This window comes from Oncorhynchus masou, chromosome 31, assembly GCF_036934945.1.
Source record: "Oncorhynchus masou masou isolate Uvic2021 chromosome 31, UVic_Omas_1.1, whole genome shotgun sequence".
Classification (NCBI taxonomy): domain Eukaryota; kingdom Metazoa; phylum Chordata; class Actinopteri; order Salmoniformes; family Salmonidae; genus Oncorhynchus; species Oncorhynchus masou.
The window spans coordinates 37,563,639-37,582,146 of NC_088242.1; the positions used below are offsets into that span (position 1 = coordinate 37,563,639).

At 42.6% G+C, this 18,508-nt stretch overlaps 1 protein-coding gene across 2 annotated transcripts; it reads left to right on the plus strand.

Moving 5' to 3' along the window:
• Positions 1-866: 866 nt before the first annotated feature.
• grb7 (growth factor receptor bound protein 7) lies at positions 867-15,523 on the plus strand. 2 transcript variants are annotated; one of them, XM_064950920.1, is made up of 14 exons: positions 867-999; positions 5,595-5,781; positions 6,107-6,227; positions 8,768-8,924; positions 9,218-9,339; positions 9,983-10,057; positions 10,395-10,532; positions 11,046-11,156; positions 11,249-11,347; positions 11,551-11,742; positions 12,233-12,290; positions 12,418-12,505; positions 12,653-12,746; positions 13,448-15,523. In XM_064950920.1, exons 2-14 carry the CDS (start codon positions 5,609-5,611, stop codon positions 13,592-13,594), a joined length of 1,575 nt encoding a protein of 524 aa, XP_064806992.1. In that variant the 5' UTR covers positions 867-999; positions 5,595-5,608; the 3' UTR covers positions 13,595-15,523. The 2 variants fall into 2 exon arrangements, with proteins under 2 accessions (XP_064806992.1, XP_064806990.1); XM_064950918.1 differs by having other exon boundaries at positions 868-999; positions 5,599-5,781.
• Positions 15,524-18,508: the final 2,985 nt, after the last annotated feature.

Genomic DNA, 18,508 nt, shown 5'->3' on the forward strand with positions numbered 1-18,508 from the left:
GTCATCCAGAAGGAGAGGTCAGTACAGGTGCATCAAAGCTGGGACCGAGAGACTGAAAAACAGCTTCTATCTGAAGTCCATCAGACAATTAAACAGCCATCACTAGCACATTAGAGGCAGCTGCCTATAGGCATAGACTAGAAATCACTGGCCACTTTAAGGAATGGAACACTAGTCACTTTAATAATGTTTACATATCTGGCATTACTCATCTCATATGTATATACAGTATTCTATACTATTCTACGGTATCTTAGTCAATAATGTTTACATATCTTGCATTACTCATCTCATATGTATATACTGTTTTCTATACTATTCTATGGTATCTTAGTCACTTAATGTTTACATATCTGGCATTACTCATCTCATATGCATATATTGCATTCTATACTATTCTACTGTATCCTAGTCCGTTCTGCTTTGACATCGCTCATCCATGTGTATATAGTTTTAATTAATTCCTTCCTAGATGTGTGTGTATTAGGTATATGTTGTGTAATTTGTTAGATATTACTTGTTCGATATTACTGCACTGCTGGAGCTAGAAGCAGAAGCCTTTCGCTACACCTCGATAACATCTGCTAATCACGTGTATGTGACCAATCAGATTTGATTTGGTTTGATATAATTGTGAAGGTTTACACACAAGGTTACGTTTACACACCTTGAAAAAAATATTCAATATTCAACGTGACCAATCCTATCTGTGAATCGGTCATTATTTGAACAATAAGTCCTACTTTCTGGAACTGTTCCCAATAGGTGAGGAAGGACATTTAGCCTACTTTACCTTAGAAGAAAGGGGTGTGTGTAGTTTACCTACCACCTTGCACTGCACGCTCCTCCCAAGTGTGTGTGGTAAGCGCACAAGTGAAGTTACGGTTGAGGGGAAGCTGAAAACATTACTACGTCCGAAGGAAGAGGTAGCTGAAATTCTCTGGTGGTGGTTGTTCAATATGATCCGGCAGCTGACATCTCGCCAAACCAAATTATAAGGTAAATTTCTTGGATTGAAATGGCGCAGTATCTGGACCAGATATAGCGAGGAAGCGCTTCATATTAGAATATACAGAATTTGCGAGCGATGCGTGATCTAAAGTTGCACTGGTAACACATAGCCCTGTTCTTGACGGCTGATGTGCAAATGATATAGTTTGACAGTAGTGTTCTCAAAATGAAAGACGACAACCTGTTTTTCTCCACCGTGCAATGAAATTCTTAGTAGGATAGGAAAATGTATCCCAGTACAGCTTCATTTGAGGTTGAGCATAAACTATTCTACATATGCTTTAAATGTTGATATTTTAGTTGCGTTGTCAACCAAACACAATTACATGACTTTTGTCATACAGTAAATAGCCTTAGCCTAAAGTTATCTTGCAAACGAATGTAACAGTATTTAGTCAACCTTAAAATGAGTAACACATCTCCACCCGGCACAGCCAGACGAGGACTGGCCACCCCACACAGCCTGGTTCCTCTAGGTTTCTTCCTGGGTTTTGGCCTTTCTATGGAGTTTTTCCTAGCCACCGTGCTTCTACACCTGCATTGCTTGCTGTTTGGGGTTTTTGGCTGGATTTCTGTACAGCACTTTGAGATATCAGCTGATGTACGAAGGGCTATATAAATAAATTTTGATTTGATCTGTGTCTACATTTTGAGGTTAGCCTAATGCAACTATACATGTCTTATGTAATCATAAAAAGCGGCTATGTTCAAGATAGCATGCAAAAGTCACAGGTTTTAACAATTACTATAAAAATCTGCCAGAATCTCGAACAGCATTGATCACTTGCAATATATGTAATTTTAGAAGTGAACTCAACTGCAATCCAGGACATTTGGTTGTGTTATTAGATGAGGCACAGTGATAACGCATGACGTTATTGCATATATACAAAACATCTAACATTCTCCTTTTTAAATGGTTGAACGTGCAGTGATCACACACAGAGATGAAAACTAAACCAAAACTCATTGTTTTTCCATTAGAATTTGGTTGTGCTTTTATACTTAACAAAAATAAAACGCAACAATTTCTAAGATTTTACTGAGTTACGGTTCATATAAGGAAGTCAGTCAATTGAAATAAATTCATTGGGTCCTAATCTATGGATTTAACATCACCGCAGCCATGGAGGCAGCTTATGGTAGATAAATTAACATTACATTATCTGAAAACAGCTCTGTTGGACATTCCAGCAGTCAGCATGCCAATTGCATGCTCCTTCAACGTTAGACATCTGTGGCATTGTGTTGTGTGACACAACTGCACATTTTAGTGGCATTTTATTGTTCCCAGCACAAGGTGCACCTGTGCAATGAGCATGCTGTTTAATCAGGTTCTTGATATGCCACACCTGTCAGTTGGATGGGTTATCTTGGCAAATCAGAAATGCTCAGTAACAGGGATGTAAACAAATTTGTGCACAAAATTTGAGGGAAATAAGCTTTTTGTGTGTATGGAACATTTCTGGCAGTTTTTAATTCAGCTCATGAAACATGGGACCAACACTTTATATGTTGTGTTTATTTTTTGTTCAGTGTAGATGGTTGTACGCATAGTGATATTACATTGGGAATTTAACAAACTTCTGACACATTTTGAGTGAGTGAATCAATGAGATTTCCACGTTCCACGTCAACCAAATATATTTTTCTTGAATTTTACCGCCGTTTTCTCCCCAATTTCGTAGTATCCAATTTATTAGTAGTTAATATCTTGTCTCATCGCTACAACTCCCGTACGGGCTTGGGAGAGACGAAGGTCGAAAGTCATGCGTCCTCCGAAACACAACCAACCAAGCCGCACTGCTTCTTAACACAGCGCGCATTCAACGTGGAAGCCAGCCGCACCAATGTGTCGGAGGAAACACCGTGCACCTGGCGACCTTGGTTAGCGTGCACTGCGCCCGGCCAGCCACAGGAGTCGCTGGTGCGCGATGAGGCAAGGATATCCCTACCGGCCAAACCCTCCCTAACCCAGACGACGCTAGGCCAATTGTGCGTCGCCCCACAGACCTCCCAGTCGCGGCCGGCTGCGACAGAGCCTGGGCGCGAACGTTTTACACTGTCATTTAAGATTTAAACTGCAAAATGTTCTCTCTGTCCAGCCATGCGCTGCAGCAGTCGTAGTAAAACAAGTTGTATGCTATTTTTATTGCACTCTAAAGTCATAGTTGTGTTCTGATTTTGACGCCGTCTCTGAATTCGCTATCTCAAAAGGAATCGCTGGGCTAGCCTACCTGCCTACCGATTTTACATCAAAATTTTGCCTAGAACAATTTCTTTTTATTTCTCTCTGTCTTTTTCTTTTTTTAGACTGGATGAGGACAGGTGTCTGAGTATCAGTATGTGTTGTTGACACACAGTCAGGACATGCCAGTGCCACAGATAATTGTCTGGAGTTTCTGTCTGTCTGGACACTATGTACCTTTCTGGCAGGGTGCACGGGTGAAGTGGCAGCTCACTCTATTGCTCTCTTGCGTGGGTGACCTCATCACTGTTTGCTTATCTCTTTTGTTGATTGATGGCCAACTAATCAGTTTCCAAATATTTGTCCACCCTTGAGTCAGTATCAGGAGTAACAGTATGTTTTTTGAAGGATTATTTTGATTAAGTCTTGTGACCTAATTATGTAATACTATTTGCTGATGTATTTAAGAACATACACACACTCTCAAACAAACACACCGTCACACTGCCCTATCCCATCTGGACAAGAGGAATACCAATGTTAGAATACTGTTCATTGACTATAGTTAAGCATTCAACCCCACAGCACCCTCCATTCTCATCATTAAGCTCAAGGCCCTGGGTCTGAAGCACGCCCTGTGCAACTGGGTCCTGTACTTCCTGACGGGCTGTCCCCAAGTGGTGAAGGTAGGAAACAACCCCTCCACTCCGCTGATCCTCAACACTGGGGCCCCACAAGGGTGTATGCTTAGCCCCCTCCTGTAGTCCCTGTTCACCTATGACTGCGTGGCCACGCACGCCTCCAACTCAATCATCAAGTTTGCCGACGACACAACAGTAGTATGCTTGTTTACCAATGATGACGAGACAGCCTACAGGAGGTGAGGGCTCTGGGAGTGTGGTGCCAGGAGATGCCAAGGAGATGATTGTGGACTTCAGGAAAGAGCAGAGGGAGCACCCCCCTATGCACATCAACAGGACCGTAGTGGAGAGGCGGTGGAAAGCTTCAAGTTCCTCTGTGTACACATCACTGACAAACTGAAATGGTCCACCCACACAGACAATGTGGTGAAGGCGTAACAGCGCCTCTTCAACTTCAGGAGGCTGAAGAAATTTGGCTTGTCAAGTAAAACCCTCACTAACTTTTACAGATGCACAATTGAGAGCATCCTGTCGGGCTGTATCACCGCCTGGTACGGCAACTGCACCACCCGCAACACAAGGGCTCTCCAGAGGGTGGTGCAGTCTGCTCAACTCATCACCGGGGGCAAACTACCTGCCCTCCAGGACACTTATGGTACCCGATGTCACAGGAAGGCCGAAAAGATCATTAAGGACAAAAACCACCCGAGCCACGGCCTGTTCATCCGACTTTCATCCAGAAGGCAGGGTCAGTACAGATACATCAAAGCTGGGACTGAGAGACTGAAAAACAACTTCTCAAGACCATCAGACTGTTAAACAGCCATCAGTAGCTTATTAGAGGCTGCCTATGAACATAGACTTGAAATCACTGGCCACTTTAATAAATGGAACACTCGTCACTTTAATGTTTACATATTTTGCATTACTCATCTCATTTGTTTTTACGGTATTCTATTCTACTGTATCTTAGTCTATGCCGCTCTGACATTGCTTGTCCATATATTTATATATTTTTAATTCCATTCCTTTGCTTAGATTTGTGTGTATTGTTGTGAAATTGTTAGATACTAATACAATGTTGGGGTTAGAAACACAAGCATTTTGCTACACCCGCAATAACATCTGCTAAAATGTGTATGTGACCAATAAAATTTGATTTGATAATTGCTGCTCAAATAAAGAGAAGCAGCAGGCTTCACCTGATACACATTGTACATCTTGTCCATACAATGGCCCCTTTGTACACTGAGCGGGAGACCCATAACTCTGCCATCCACTGAAACAAGTACTGCACCTCACCCAGTCTAGTCTGCCTGCCTGATTCAGACATTTTTTTTTTCTTTCAAAACTGTTGTCTGCCAGCATTCCTCTGCTCATTATAAGTGCTATGTTCTGCATAGCAACACTAAGCAAAGGATATAGCTTGTCAATTTGAACGAGAGAGAGGGCTTTGATGTCTTGTTGGGCCGGCATTGTGGTTGAGGATGCCACGGAGTTGGGAGCAGGTGTGACGTTTTCATTCTCAACTGTTGCTTCTGTGACTAATACGTTGTCATAACACTGAAACCGAGCAAGAAGGTGTTAGACATTAGTACATGTTGTGAAATCTGTCACGCACTATGGAAATACTGGTTTCCTTGTTTATTTTAGGCACATGGCCCATTGGCTGTAAATGTATATATTTTTTGGTCACAAAACTCTTGAAAATACTGCATGTGATAACTAAGATACTTTCTCACTCACATACTGAGCCAGGTCATTTTTAATGGAGGTCCAAGGGCAATGGGCGGAGGTCTTCGAGGGCTCTGACAGACAAGAGGACTCTGGTGGGGAGGGTGAGCTGCTGGGTAGCTCCACAATCACCTTGGCTCCTCTGGTGGTCAACACTCCTCCCCCTCCCGTTCGCCGCTCCCAGCCCCTCGTCATCCGCAGAAGCAGGTAGGTCTACCTGACTTGACTTACCCAATGGCCATGACTCCATTGGTTGACTGTGAATGCCTCAATAGCATTTGACATGTCTTATACTTGCTACCTGCACAGAAGTCAATGAGTCATTTTTGGATATTGTGTCATATGTCACATCCTGTTGTTCATGACGGTTACAAAAGACTTGCTAAAAATAGACAGACCCTTTTTAATTGAAATGTATTGGTTATATTGTGTGAAATGTTATTTTCCTTTTTGTACATTGTTGTATTGTATTTGCGATTCACTTATTCCGTTTAAAAAAAAGATTTTGTATTTTTTTTCACCATTTTTCCAGAATGAATAGCGTGGAACTGTCCTCTGTTCCTTCTATACCCAATCCCTTTCCAGAGCTGTGCAGCCCCTCTCAATCCCCAGTCCTGATTGGCTCGCTCTCACCGCCGAGAAGTGACACGCATGTAAGATCAAGGGCTCAATTCAGCCAAGCCTACATTATTATTATAATTATTATGATGTAATTGGCTATGCAATCTTCAGGGATATTGTTCTGAATTAATTTGATTGGCATTGGGTAGGTAGAATTGTCACATTGATAACATTGCCTCTTTGGAATACAGAATACAGTACAAGTTAATTTGACTGGTCTGGCAGAGGAGCCTCCAGAGGGGATTGTATGGATTCATGTTGTTGACTGAGTGGTTCGCAGGGGTTAATTTGATTGGCAGAGGCCCCTGGGTATGCTTGTGCGTATTTAACGCTAGGCGACAGACTGTCACTATGCCATAGATGCTCCTGGGCATGACACTCACCACATACAAGCGTGCCACAAGCACATTCTAATACACACACACATAAAGACAAACAAAAACACACCTTTTTCCTCCAGTTACCGCCACAGGATCTTTACTTGTGGTATAGTTGCACAGACAAATTCCATCATGTGGTGACACCATCCATCATTGTCTGGATTAACATAGATGTATTAGTTTGTTTAAAATGCCATACTTATGTCTTTAATGTTCTGTATGTACCTAGCTACTAGGTACAGATTGGTTTTGTTTTGCCCCACGGCTAAACATCAGAGCAAAAATGTTCAACATTTTAACTAAGCTATTTTGCTGAAAGGATGAATTCAGCGGATATTGATACCTTGCCTGGAAAGAATGTGCAAACATCCCCCATGGGCAGTGTTGGAGAACATCATTTAAAAAAATAACTTATGCTACAACGGTCACCTACTATGAAAAGTAAAATGTTACTTTACTTTTGCGTTACCAAAAACAGAAAACCCTCTGAAGATGCCTTACGCATTTAGTCATGTATTCCTATCCCCAGTAAAAGGTTCACACTACCTTTTGAATGGCTTGCGTAGTCTAAACCAGGGGTGCAACTTTCACTGGGGACGGGGACATGTCTCCCCCTCCCCATTCTGAAATTGCATTTTTGTCCCCCATTGTATCACATTCCAATGATAATACTAACGAGGCAACGGTGTGCTTTAGGACCATGCGGCCGCCTTCGAGTGGTTGGGTAGGCTGTTTGGAGTGTTTATCTGACAGAAAAAATTTATATATAATAATTATGCCCCCCCCCCCCACTTCTAAAACCAAAGTTGCCCCCCCTGGCCTAAACCACCCACAGCCTAATCTATAGCTCTAGACTATACCAACTCGACTAATAATGACAGACGCAATATCTCCTTTACTATACTTTAAATAAATTATTTTGTTTAATTATTTATACATAAGTAAATACATATACTGTATAAAACCAACTGGGCAAAGTAAAATGAGAGTTCAAATACAAGAACAACTGGCTACCACTCTGTTTTTACCCACCAATATGAACTGGGCTGTAAACAATGTAATTGTTGTTCCCTTTCCTTTCTGTTTATGGTGACGACGGAGCAGGATAAATTACAATTCTTATCAACCGAGCCTAACTTGATTCTCTAGCTACATTGTTTGCTTTATTACCAGGCAATAAATGGGGCAGTCTCCTGAACCCGATGATCCTGTGTTTGCGTGTGAATCCTGCAAGTAGCGTCAGTCAAGATTCGAGGGGTCACCTCTGTCCTTTTCTTCTACCAATTCAAAGTAATGTGAATACTGCCGCGATAACGGCTATTGTCTCTGCCATCTCGCTAGCTATCTGCCGGCTACCATGCCAGCAACCCACCTCAACGTTTGCGCAGAAACAGTAAGATTGTGATGAACATAGCCTAGGTAGAGGGATTTCATTTTTTATTTTATTTGCGCCGACAAAGAAAAAAGGAAATATTGTAAAAGTAACTGATTACTTTTAAAAAAGTGCTTTAGGTTACTTGTTACCACCAAAAAGTAATCTGAGTACTCTAATGCGTTACTTAACACTGCCCACGAGACTCCAAGCATTTGTTCATTATTTGGCCTGTTGTCTCTTGCGGGAACGAGTCTGCTTTCGCTAAATAACAGGTGAAGTTTAAATCTGGTTGTACTGGTTTTGGAGTTGGCTGAGGAGAGAGACTGAGCTAGAAGTTGCGTCGGGGGTGTCACAAGTCCTCAATTTAACCTGTACCTGGCTCTTCTCTCAGGCCTTGGGGGCTCGGGCTAGGCCGTGTGCCAATCCCATCAGACCGGTTCTGGAACAAGATGGGAGGAGGTGTGTTCTTGTAAATAAAAGAGGGAGCGGGAGAGATTGAATAAAACAAGTTCAAGGGGAGGGTGAAGTGTCAAGGGAGTTAAATAAAGGATTATTTTTGGCTGTCACTATAAAAGCTGTTGACTGATTCTTGCCATCCAGTCTCTCACCCTGGTTAAGCTTAATAATGTGACAGTTCCAGAATTGGCCTATTGCTGTTCATTCTTATAGTTCAGCTATGATCTCTTTTAATTTATTTTCATTATGTCATTTTTGCCTTTATTTTGGATTTGTCTTGGTATGCATGTGTATGTTCGTTGAATATTACGCAATGTACTCTTTTCTCAATGTAGTGTCTCTGTCTGCTTCTCTGGTCTAGCTGATCAAGGTGTTTGGCGAGGACAGTCACAGTCGGTCCCTGTGGGTGATACCCAGGGCCACAGCCAGGGATGTGTGCCATTTGTTGGTGCAGACAGCCCACTGTAGCGACCAGGAGAACTGGGCTCTGATCGAGCTGCATTCAGCCTTGGGCCTGGGTAAGACTGGACTGCACACTGTCCAAACATTGCCCAGCAAATGCCATTGGCATTCCAATTATTTGCAATTGTTTTTGGAATGTTTGTGGGTTGTCTAAAGGCGAGTCTACATCAAAAAGTTTCCACGAGATGAGACGACTGGAGTACGGTGTCCATATTAGGACAGCCTCAGAGGTGGTTTGGTTTCAGACTCACTCTGGCTTGAGAGAGCCTGCATACCAAGTAGCTCTCCAGGAGGGTTGGTCACCCCCTGTCCTACACTGTGTGAAGTATTTCTCCCCCCCCCCCCCCAGAGCGAGTTCTGGAGGACCACGAGGTGGTGGTGGAGGTGCAGGCTGCCTGGCCCTCCGAGAGCGACACCAAGCTTCTGTTCCGCAAGAACTACGCCAAATATGAGTTCTTCAGGACACCTGTGGTAGGCCTGCTGAGCTCTTCTGCATCCTCCACCATTTTGTCTAGGAAGAGAAGCTATTTCAAAGCCAAATGCCAAAGGCCCTTCTGAATGCATGGTCACACAGAGATCAGCTTAGATGGCTGGAAGGAAATGGTGATGAATAGTATAACGTACAAGATGCTCTAACATGTATTCTGTCCAAGGATTCTGATAGGATCTTATGTTATGCTAGATTTTAGTCAGACGTGTCCGCAACGGTTTAGTATGTTAATAATCACCATCATCTGGATGTCCTGGTGGAATCAGTGTTAACATTGTGTTCCTATCACATTCATGTTGCTCATCCTGTTCATTAAAACGTTTGACTTCATGCACGCACCCACACAGTATTTTTTACATTTTTTATTAAAACACCTTTACTTATAAGGATGGTAATGCAGGTTGATTCACACAGGTGTGCGTGTCTTAACAGACAGTGGGCAAAATAAACCTTTTTTGTCAGGTTTTAAACGTTTGCTTCGATTTGCGTGACGTCTTGCCTTAACCCCCTTGAAACACTGCTATCAGACTCAAGCCATTGCTCATAACCCTCCATACAGGCACCAGAGAGACCTTATGTTATTGAAATAGCCCTTTGGTTTACAACTGTAGCTTCCTGTTACAGCTGTTCTTCCCCAAGCACATGATCTCAGACAGTGCTGATGTCACCAAGGGAATGACCTCGGCAGAACTCATCCAGGTAAGCAGCCAATTGGAGGGAAATGGAGCAAGGCCATCTGCTCTGCTATAGCTTCTCCTTTGTGGTGTATGTTAGGTTTCACTCTAGCTGAGGAGGAACTAGAAACTATATCAGGTTGCCAGGAAAGTGTATCAGGAAACTAATTGAATTCGCAGATATTGAGAATAACATTTCAATCATGTCAGAGGACGTACAGAAACAATCTTTTGGAATGGTTTTTAGTTCAGTAGTTGAATTGATTACATTTTGAACCTTGTCGATTTTTCTATGCTTCTCTTCGGTTTAGACAAAGATCCATTGGATTTGACCCAGATGTTGTTTCCTTGCCTCTATCTAGAATCTGCTGCAGTCGGGGACATGTCCTGAGATCCAGGGCTTCCTCCACGTCAGAGAGCCCAGCCGCAAAGCCTGGAAGAAGGTCTACTTCTTCCTCCGACGTTCAGGCCTCTACTGCTCCACCAAAGGCTCATCAAAGGTCAGCCATGGGGCACCAGATTTTGATAAATAGAACATCCAGAACTGAAAGTAATTTACAAGAAATGGCAAAGGTACATGAAGATGGTGGATTTCAGAAATTACTTCATTGTTTTAGCACTACGCCCAGTTTCTAAACTACGGTGTGTGTGCTTATTTATCGAACCATGTCACAATCTACTATTTTAGTTTTTTTTAAATTGGTGACATCTTGGAGCTAAAATTGGGATCATGTACACCGTGCTAATGACGACACCATAAAAGGGTGACTGAGAGTAATGTACAATACGTCAAACTTAGCACACAAGGCCTTTGTGGTAAGTGTATGGGATCCTCCACTATTTAACGGCCATTTAATTTAGTTTTACGCTTTCCATTTCAAATCAATGGTTAAATGACTTGGGGCGGCATAGTTACTGTACAGGTATGAAGATATTTGTAGTATATTGTTTCGATATGCCCCATCGACGGATAGCCTGGTCGGTGTGACGGTCTGATGGTCTGTGTGTCCTAGGAGCCCCGTCACCTCCATTACGTGGCTGACCTGGAAGACCTGAACGTCTACAGTATCACCAACAGCCGCAAGCTCTACGGTGCCCCTGTGGACTTCACCTTCTGCGTCAAGGTAACCACTACAACCGTCCAGGGCTTCATTCAAGAGAGCAATGTTTCGAAATTGTTCTGAAATAGGATGCTTACACGTTTCTTTGTGTGTAGCCCAGCAAAGACCGTATTCGTGCGCAGGACTTGAAGCTGCTGTGTGCGGAGAACGAACAAACGCGCACCTGCTGGACCTCTGCATTTCGACTATTCAAGGTGAGGAGAACCCAATACTCGGATATCATTACATCATGACCTGAACTTTATTATAGAAGCAGATTCATGCCCAAAACAAACACAAATAAAAACATACAAAATGTGGCAAACCCATACTGGATAAGATGGTGGATAAATAATCCAAATTTGATAGATACGCGTGCTTACCCTTTTACTTTTTCCTCCTGTGTCTGCCGGAGCAGTATGGGAGGCAGCTGCATTGTAACTACCAGCTGTCCCAGTCGGCACCTCGTCTACAGGAGGTTGTGTCTCAACGGTGTGAGTCGGAGGCCAGCCTGGTCGCCATGGACTTTTCAGGGAAGGCGGGGGGCCGGGTCATCCAGAATGCCTGGGAGGCCCAGAGCGCGGAGAGGGAGGAGGGACAGGCATGGAGGGTGAGGATAACTGGGTTGGATGGTGGTGTGGAGAATGCGACTGGACAAGGATCGATGGGTGACGTGTTGTAGTATTTTGATTTGTATAAATTATTTTATCCTTTTATTTAACCAGAGAAGTCCCATTTGGATTTACATCCCTGGCCGAGAGTACAGCTTACATATAGTTCCACATGAAGAACAACACCACATAAAACATAACAATGAATGGAAGTTAAAACAGTGCAAAGTGCATAAGAGAACATAATTATTATTTTTTAAACATGTGCAGTCTGTGGTCAGCAGCCCTCCGATCCGGGATTTAAAATCCTCAATCGGAATACAATTATCTAATTTTAAGTCATTCTGCAAAGTTCCATGATGGAAAAAGAGAGGAGAGGTGACAGGGAGAAGAAAAATAGGAAATGGGCTAAGAGAGTCACAGGAGGAATAACAACAAGCCAAACAGTCTGGAGTTACTAGTGACTATGACCTCTCTCTTGTATCTCAGAGGAGAGAAGCCTTGAGGTGCAGCCTACCCAACCTTAACCCGGGATCTCGGCCCTCTTGTGAGTCCAGTCAAACAACTACCGTGTCAAAGTGTTTTACATTCACAGTTTTTCCCCAAACAGAATATATTTGTTCAGTACATTGATCTAAATGGCAAATGAGTGTGTGTGTGTGTGTATTACACAGCCATACACCGGACCCAGCTCTGGTTCCACGGTGGTGTGTCGCGAAAGCAGGCCCAGAGGCTGATCGAGGAACAGGGATTGGTGGATGGGTATGTATGCATGTGTGCTTGTTGCGGGCACATCTTTGCATGCAGCTCCTTTGAATGTAGCTCCTTTGCATGAAGCTTAGTAGCTTCAGTTTGTAAACGACATGCTCACCTTGGGTGACATCTACCGCATTGTGTGTCTGTGTGTAGGATGTTCCTGATTCGTGAGAGCCAGCAGCATGCCCAGTGTTTTGTCCTCTCGTTGTGTTACAAGCTGAAGACCAAACACTACCTCGTCATCCCTGTGAGTGGACTTTCCTCTCCCCCATCATGTGAACCTTGCCCTTTCATTATGAGATAGCAAGGCTATAAGGACAGTCTAGTCATAATTATACTAGGTAGATATGAAAAACAACGCTCGCCTTCAGCACACATGCACGGTTGGGGCGAGTGACTTTGAAATTACAATGGCTAGCCCCACGTTGTTATTTTTTATTTATTGTGCTTTATGCTATTTGCCTCATAACTCCTGCGTGCTTTGTTGACTATGGACTTACATGTTTACCCGATCGTGGGACAGACTGTTTGTTCCCACACTCGGGACTCCGACTCTCTATTGGTTACACACTCTTGGCCTCCTATCCTATTATAACCAGTGGTGGAGAAAGTACCCAATTGTCATACTTGAGTAGAACTTTACTTAAGTGAAAGTCACCCAAAAGTCACAAGTCACCTTGTTGTGATGTGTGTTTTTGTCCTGTATTTTGAATCCCTGTCCCCGCAGGAGGCCTTTTGGTAGGCTGTCCATTTGTAAAAAAGAATTTGCCGAGTTAAATAAAAATAATAAATTGTTTTTTTTTTAGTACAGACAGGTATGCAAATTATCTAACTAGCATCTAACTATGCTAGTTATCTAACTCGTATGTTTTTGCGCTAATTGTTTGATCCTGACAGATGAGCATGTAGATGATTATTTTATTGTGAAACTCTTGTTTCTCTGTGCAGTGTGAGGAGGGCGGTAGGAAGTACTACACCATGGATGATGGCCTCACCCTCTTCATTGACCTACTGCAGCTGGTGGAGTTTCACCAGATCAACAGAGGCATCCTCCCTGTCTGCCTCAAACACCCCTGTGTCTGTGTCGCCCTCTGACCACTTGGTTAGGGACACCTCATATGACCACTGGGCTAGGTATATATGCAAAGTAGTTCAAACGCTGTCAGATTCACTGTAGCTAGCCGTACACCAGTAGACCGTGTCTTTTGCCCCTGTGTTTCGGGCACTTTTTCCAGATGGCGAGGGCAGGTGTTTGGCAGGCGGGAGCGAACGACACTGTGTGCTAGCTTAGCCAGCTAAACCATGAGGACGACTCCGGTACATGGGAGGCGGGAACAACACTGTTTGCTAGCTAACTAACAAGCTAGCTAGCACACTGTCGTTAACTATCGAGTTAGCTGGTACACGACACGGTATTGCTCTAGCAGCCCGTCTGCTGTGCTAGCAGGAGGCGGGGGCGACCGGTAGACAGTGTCCTTCGCCCCCGCCTGTCGGGTATTCATGCAGGAACTATTGGGGTGCTGGGGGGGGGGGGACATTCATGAAAGATCCAATGGGGTGCTCGAGGAGGGAACACCCTTAATTGTGAGCTGCAGTTGCACACTTTGAAAAGTTACAAATTGCAGCTTGAAGTCACATGCAGTAACTAGTGTGTAGGGGTCTGGACATGGGTGGTCACAGCTATACACCCCTAGCAGTAGCTTTTAAATCATATATTTTTAATTGAACCTAACTTATTTGTCGTTTCAGACCCCCCCCCCCCCCATTTTTTAATGTTTTAATTAATTACTTGCAATCCCTGTGAGGGTAAGTTTAATTACGCATTTTGCACAGCTTTAGGATCTTAGAGTGTCATCGTTCGTGGTAGGATTTTGTGCTGAAACCTAAAGAATTTGACTTGCTAAAGGGCTTGTTCACTCCCTTGTGAAGCAATACGTCTGTGGATAGTTGGCTGGATGGCTATAACTGATATCACTGAGTAGGTTCTTTAATTTGAGAAAAAAAAACATTGTTTTCACACATCCTTTAGGGGCTTGGCGATTTGCATGTGGAATAGAGCCCCTTTCAATGTGTGGAATGTACAGTGTGCAAGTTCCTGAGTGTACCACTAGGGAGCACTCTTCGTACACCGGACAGCAGAGCCAAAGACGTGAGAGCTGATTTGTCATTGAGGAATTCATCAGGGGCTTACCCAGCGAGGTGCAATGTTTAGAATCAGTTAGAAATAAATTCCATAGAGCTATTGAAAATCCATATTCTTCACATCAGGAATTATCAAGCCTTTTCAGCACAATACATTTCTATCTGAATGTTCTGTAAAATTGCACCATCTTGAATAAGCCCCAGGATTGGTGAAATATTGTAGCTACTCGGCATGCCTTCTGAATGTGCATATGTATGTTTTTAATGATTATTTTATAGTTCACTGTGTATGGTTTTCATACTAGGACACACTACTAGTAAGTGCCTTGTAAATTCATATAACACTAAGCACTCTTAAATGCATATTTTTTGCACAATGTTGGTTGAGGGAGAACTATTCTGATGTCTTGTTTTTGTAGTTAGATGTAAAAAAAGATGTGGGCTGTTCGTTCCTACCCTGCATGTTCATAGTGTATACTTGTATGGGCTTTCAATCAATGACATCTGAGACTTATTTGAAATCTTGCAATTGCTCATAGCGTTTTATATGAATTAAGTGGTGTTCGATGTGCAACGTATACATCTCAAGTTATTCAAGGCCAGTTTACTTTTGTGCCACGTTTTTTTTTTTTCCCCCCATTGAATTCAATTGTATTGTGTGATATGCAACATGGCAACTGTCTCTTTCATGACTGTTTAATAAATAATAGATTTTCTTATATGGTTTGTTGAATTGGATCTGATTTTAAATTTTTGCACTGTAATCATGGTCGGGATCAGATGGATTTGTCTCGTCGCTATGGTTACAGTATCTGCATTTACTGTAAATATCTTCCCATCCGAGCACTTTATAACAATAAAAATAATAAGAATGGACTTTAAGACCAATGTGTACCGTGCCTTCAGAAATTATTCACACTCCTTTTTTTCACATTTTGTTACAAAGTGTGATTTTTATTTTTTGTATTTAGTTGTCTAACACAAGTCAGTGGAATAATTCTGATTTAATGGGAAATTAAACACTGTTGATTTAGATAAGTATTCAACACCCCAAGTCAATACATGTTAGAATCACCTTTTGGCATTGGTTACAGCTGTGAGTGTTTTCTGGGTAAGACTTTGAGCTTTGCACACCTAGATTAAGAATAATTGACAAATATTCAACCCACAAAATTCTTCAAGCACTATCAAGTTGGCTGTTGATCATTGCTAAAAACAGCCATTTTCAAGTGCTGACTGATTTTCATGCCATTTTAAGTAAACTGTAACTAGGTCACTTCAATGCGGTCTTGGTAAGTAACTCCAGTGCATTAGGAAAGTATTCAGACTTTTTCCACATTTTGTTACATAACAGCTTTATTCTAAAATTGATTCAATTGTATTTTTTTCCATCAATCGACAAACAATACCCCCATAATGAGAAAGCAAAAACAGTTTTTAGAAATTTGTGCAAATTTATTAGAAAAGCTGATCACATTTACATATTCACACCCTTTATTCAGTACTTTGTTGATGCACTTTTGGCAGCGATTACAGCCTTGAGTCTTCTTTTGGTATGACGCTACAAGCTTGGCACACCTGTATTTGGGGAGTTTCTCCCATTGCAGATCCTCTCAAGCTCTGTCAGGTTGGATGGGGAGTGTCGCTGCACAGTAGATCAGTGACACAAAATCCCAATTCAATCTACACTGCTCAAAAAAATAAAGGGAACACTTAAACAACACAATGTAACTCCAAGTCAATCACACTTCTGTGAAATCAAACTTTCCACTTAGGAAGCAACACTGATTGACAAATTTCACATGCTGTTGTGCAAATGGATTAGACAACAGGTGGAAATTAGCAAGACACCCCCAATAAAGGAGCGGTTCTGCAGGTGGTGACAACAGACCACTTCTCAGTTCCTATGTTTCCTGGCTGAAGTTTTGGTCGCTTTTGAATGCTGGCGGTGCTTTCACTCAAATGGTAGCATGAGACGGAGTCTACAACACACACAAGTGGCTCAGGTAGTGCAGCTCATCCAGGATGGCACATCAATGCGAGCTGTGGCAAGAAGGTTTGCTGTGTCTGTCAGCGTAGTGTCCAGAGCATAGAGGCGCTACCAGGAGACAGGCCAGTTAAGGACATTACATCAAAGTTGGATCGGCCTGTAGATTGGTTTTCCACTTTAATTTTGAGTGTGACTCCAAATCCAGACCTCCATTGGTTGATACATTTGATTTCCATTGATAATTTTTGTGTGATTTTGTTGTCAGCACATTCAACTGTAAAGAAAAAAGTATTTAAGAATATTTCATTAATTTAGATCTAGGATGTGTTATTTTAGTGTTCCCTTTATTTTTTGAGCAGTGTATTTTAAATTCAGGCTGTAACACAAAATGTGGGAAAAGTTAAGGGGTGTGAATACTTTCTGAAGGCACTGCATGTGCCGTTTGACAGCAGAGTGCACAGGCAGACCATGCTGTATAGCTTCGTGTAGGTTATAAAGCTTAAGACTTGATTTCGCTGGTGGTCTAGAACTGTGTGTGGTTAAATAAATAGCTTCGCTAACCCTTCAGATCCACTCGGGCAAGCTTCCCCAGCCCTACACCAAGGGGTTGCCACAGCAACAGTTTCTCTTCCATAGGCCTTTAGATGGGCAGGTAAATTAATGGCTTGAAGTAGAGGAAGTGTCAGATGATCGTGAAAGGCTAGGTTCTAATGAATGGCGGATATGGAGAGAAGTGGACCAAGACTGTAGCAGTATAAGAGGGTTAAATATCCTATACATATATTTGACAGATTGTCACCGTAAAAGAAAATGTGTTGATATCCTGCATAAATACATCTGTTCATGTTTGATTTCTCATCTCCCATCTATTTCCCTCCCTCCCTCCCTCTCTCTGTGTGGGGATTGTTGCTGGGTCAGCCTAATGAATGTAGCATTACTGAATCATTCTGCAGCGTTGCCTGGAACCAGATTCATTATTCAGCTGCTGTGCCTAGACAGTGCAAGAGGAACTGCACTTGCTGTCAAAGGGCAGCAATGAATCTGTCACTATAGTCTCTCTCTCTCTCTTGCTCTCTCTGTCTCTCTCTCCCTTCTCCTCTCACAGTCACCCTCCCTGTCCTCTCTCTCTCCCTCCACTCTGTCTTTTTCCTTTAACTCCCTCCTCTCCCTTTTCTTCCACCTCTACATTCCCTTTTTCCCTTCTGGTCACTCTTTGCCTGCTCTTCCCCTCTTTTCTGCAGATCTCATTAACCTCTCACTCTTTTGTAGGTGTGATTAACTCTCCATGTCTCCATTTTTTAATTATACTCTGAAATAATTCAAGTGTTTTGAACCGCAAGGAATTCAGTGGAAAGTAACATGAATCTTGCAGTATCTTCCCATTTCGACCTGTCTTCTCGATCTCGACCTGTCCTGAAAGTGACGTGCCGTTAGAGAGAAGCGCTCCTCGCAAATACAGTAGCTCGCTCAAGGGCAAAGTGAAGGCCTCACTCCAACTTGGCCCAGTGAGAGCATCGCCCACTCACAGGACTCAAGGCCAGGCCCGTCCATCTTTAATTTATCGCTATGTTTTATTAACCAGCCAACAAACAAATCAGACCACTAGACGGGCACTGTGGCACATCATGACTAAACACAGAATATACAGTACACAAACATGTTCTCTCTTTTTCATTTATTTTATTTAACCTTTATTTAACTCGGCAAGTCAGTAAAGAACAAATTCGTATTTTGCAATGACGGCCTACCAACAGTCAAAAGATCTCCTGCGGGGACAGGGGCTGGGATTCAAAATTAAAAAGAAACGAAAAAGAAATAACATATGAATATAGGACAAAACACACATCATGACAAAAGAGACAACACAACACTACAAA

What these genes read in the sequence shown, in the direction of transcription:
- grb7 (XM_064950920.1), top strand. Translation starts at nt 5,609, where the DNA reads ATGGAGGTCCAAGGGCAATGGGCGGAGGTCTTCGAGGGCTCTGACAGA. An exon ending in AGTTCTTCAGGACACCTGTG is followed by an intron (nt 9,340 to 9,982) that starts GTAGGCCTGCTG and finishes TTCCTGTTACAG; the next exon opens with CTGTTCTTCCCCAAGCACAT. An exon ending in CCACCAAAGGCTCATCAAAG is followed by an intron (nt 10,533 to 11,045) that starts GTCAGCCATGGG and finishes TGTGTGTCCTAG; the next exon opens with GAGCCCCGTCACCTCCATTA.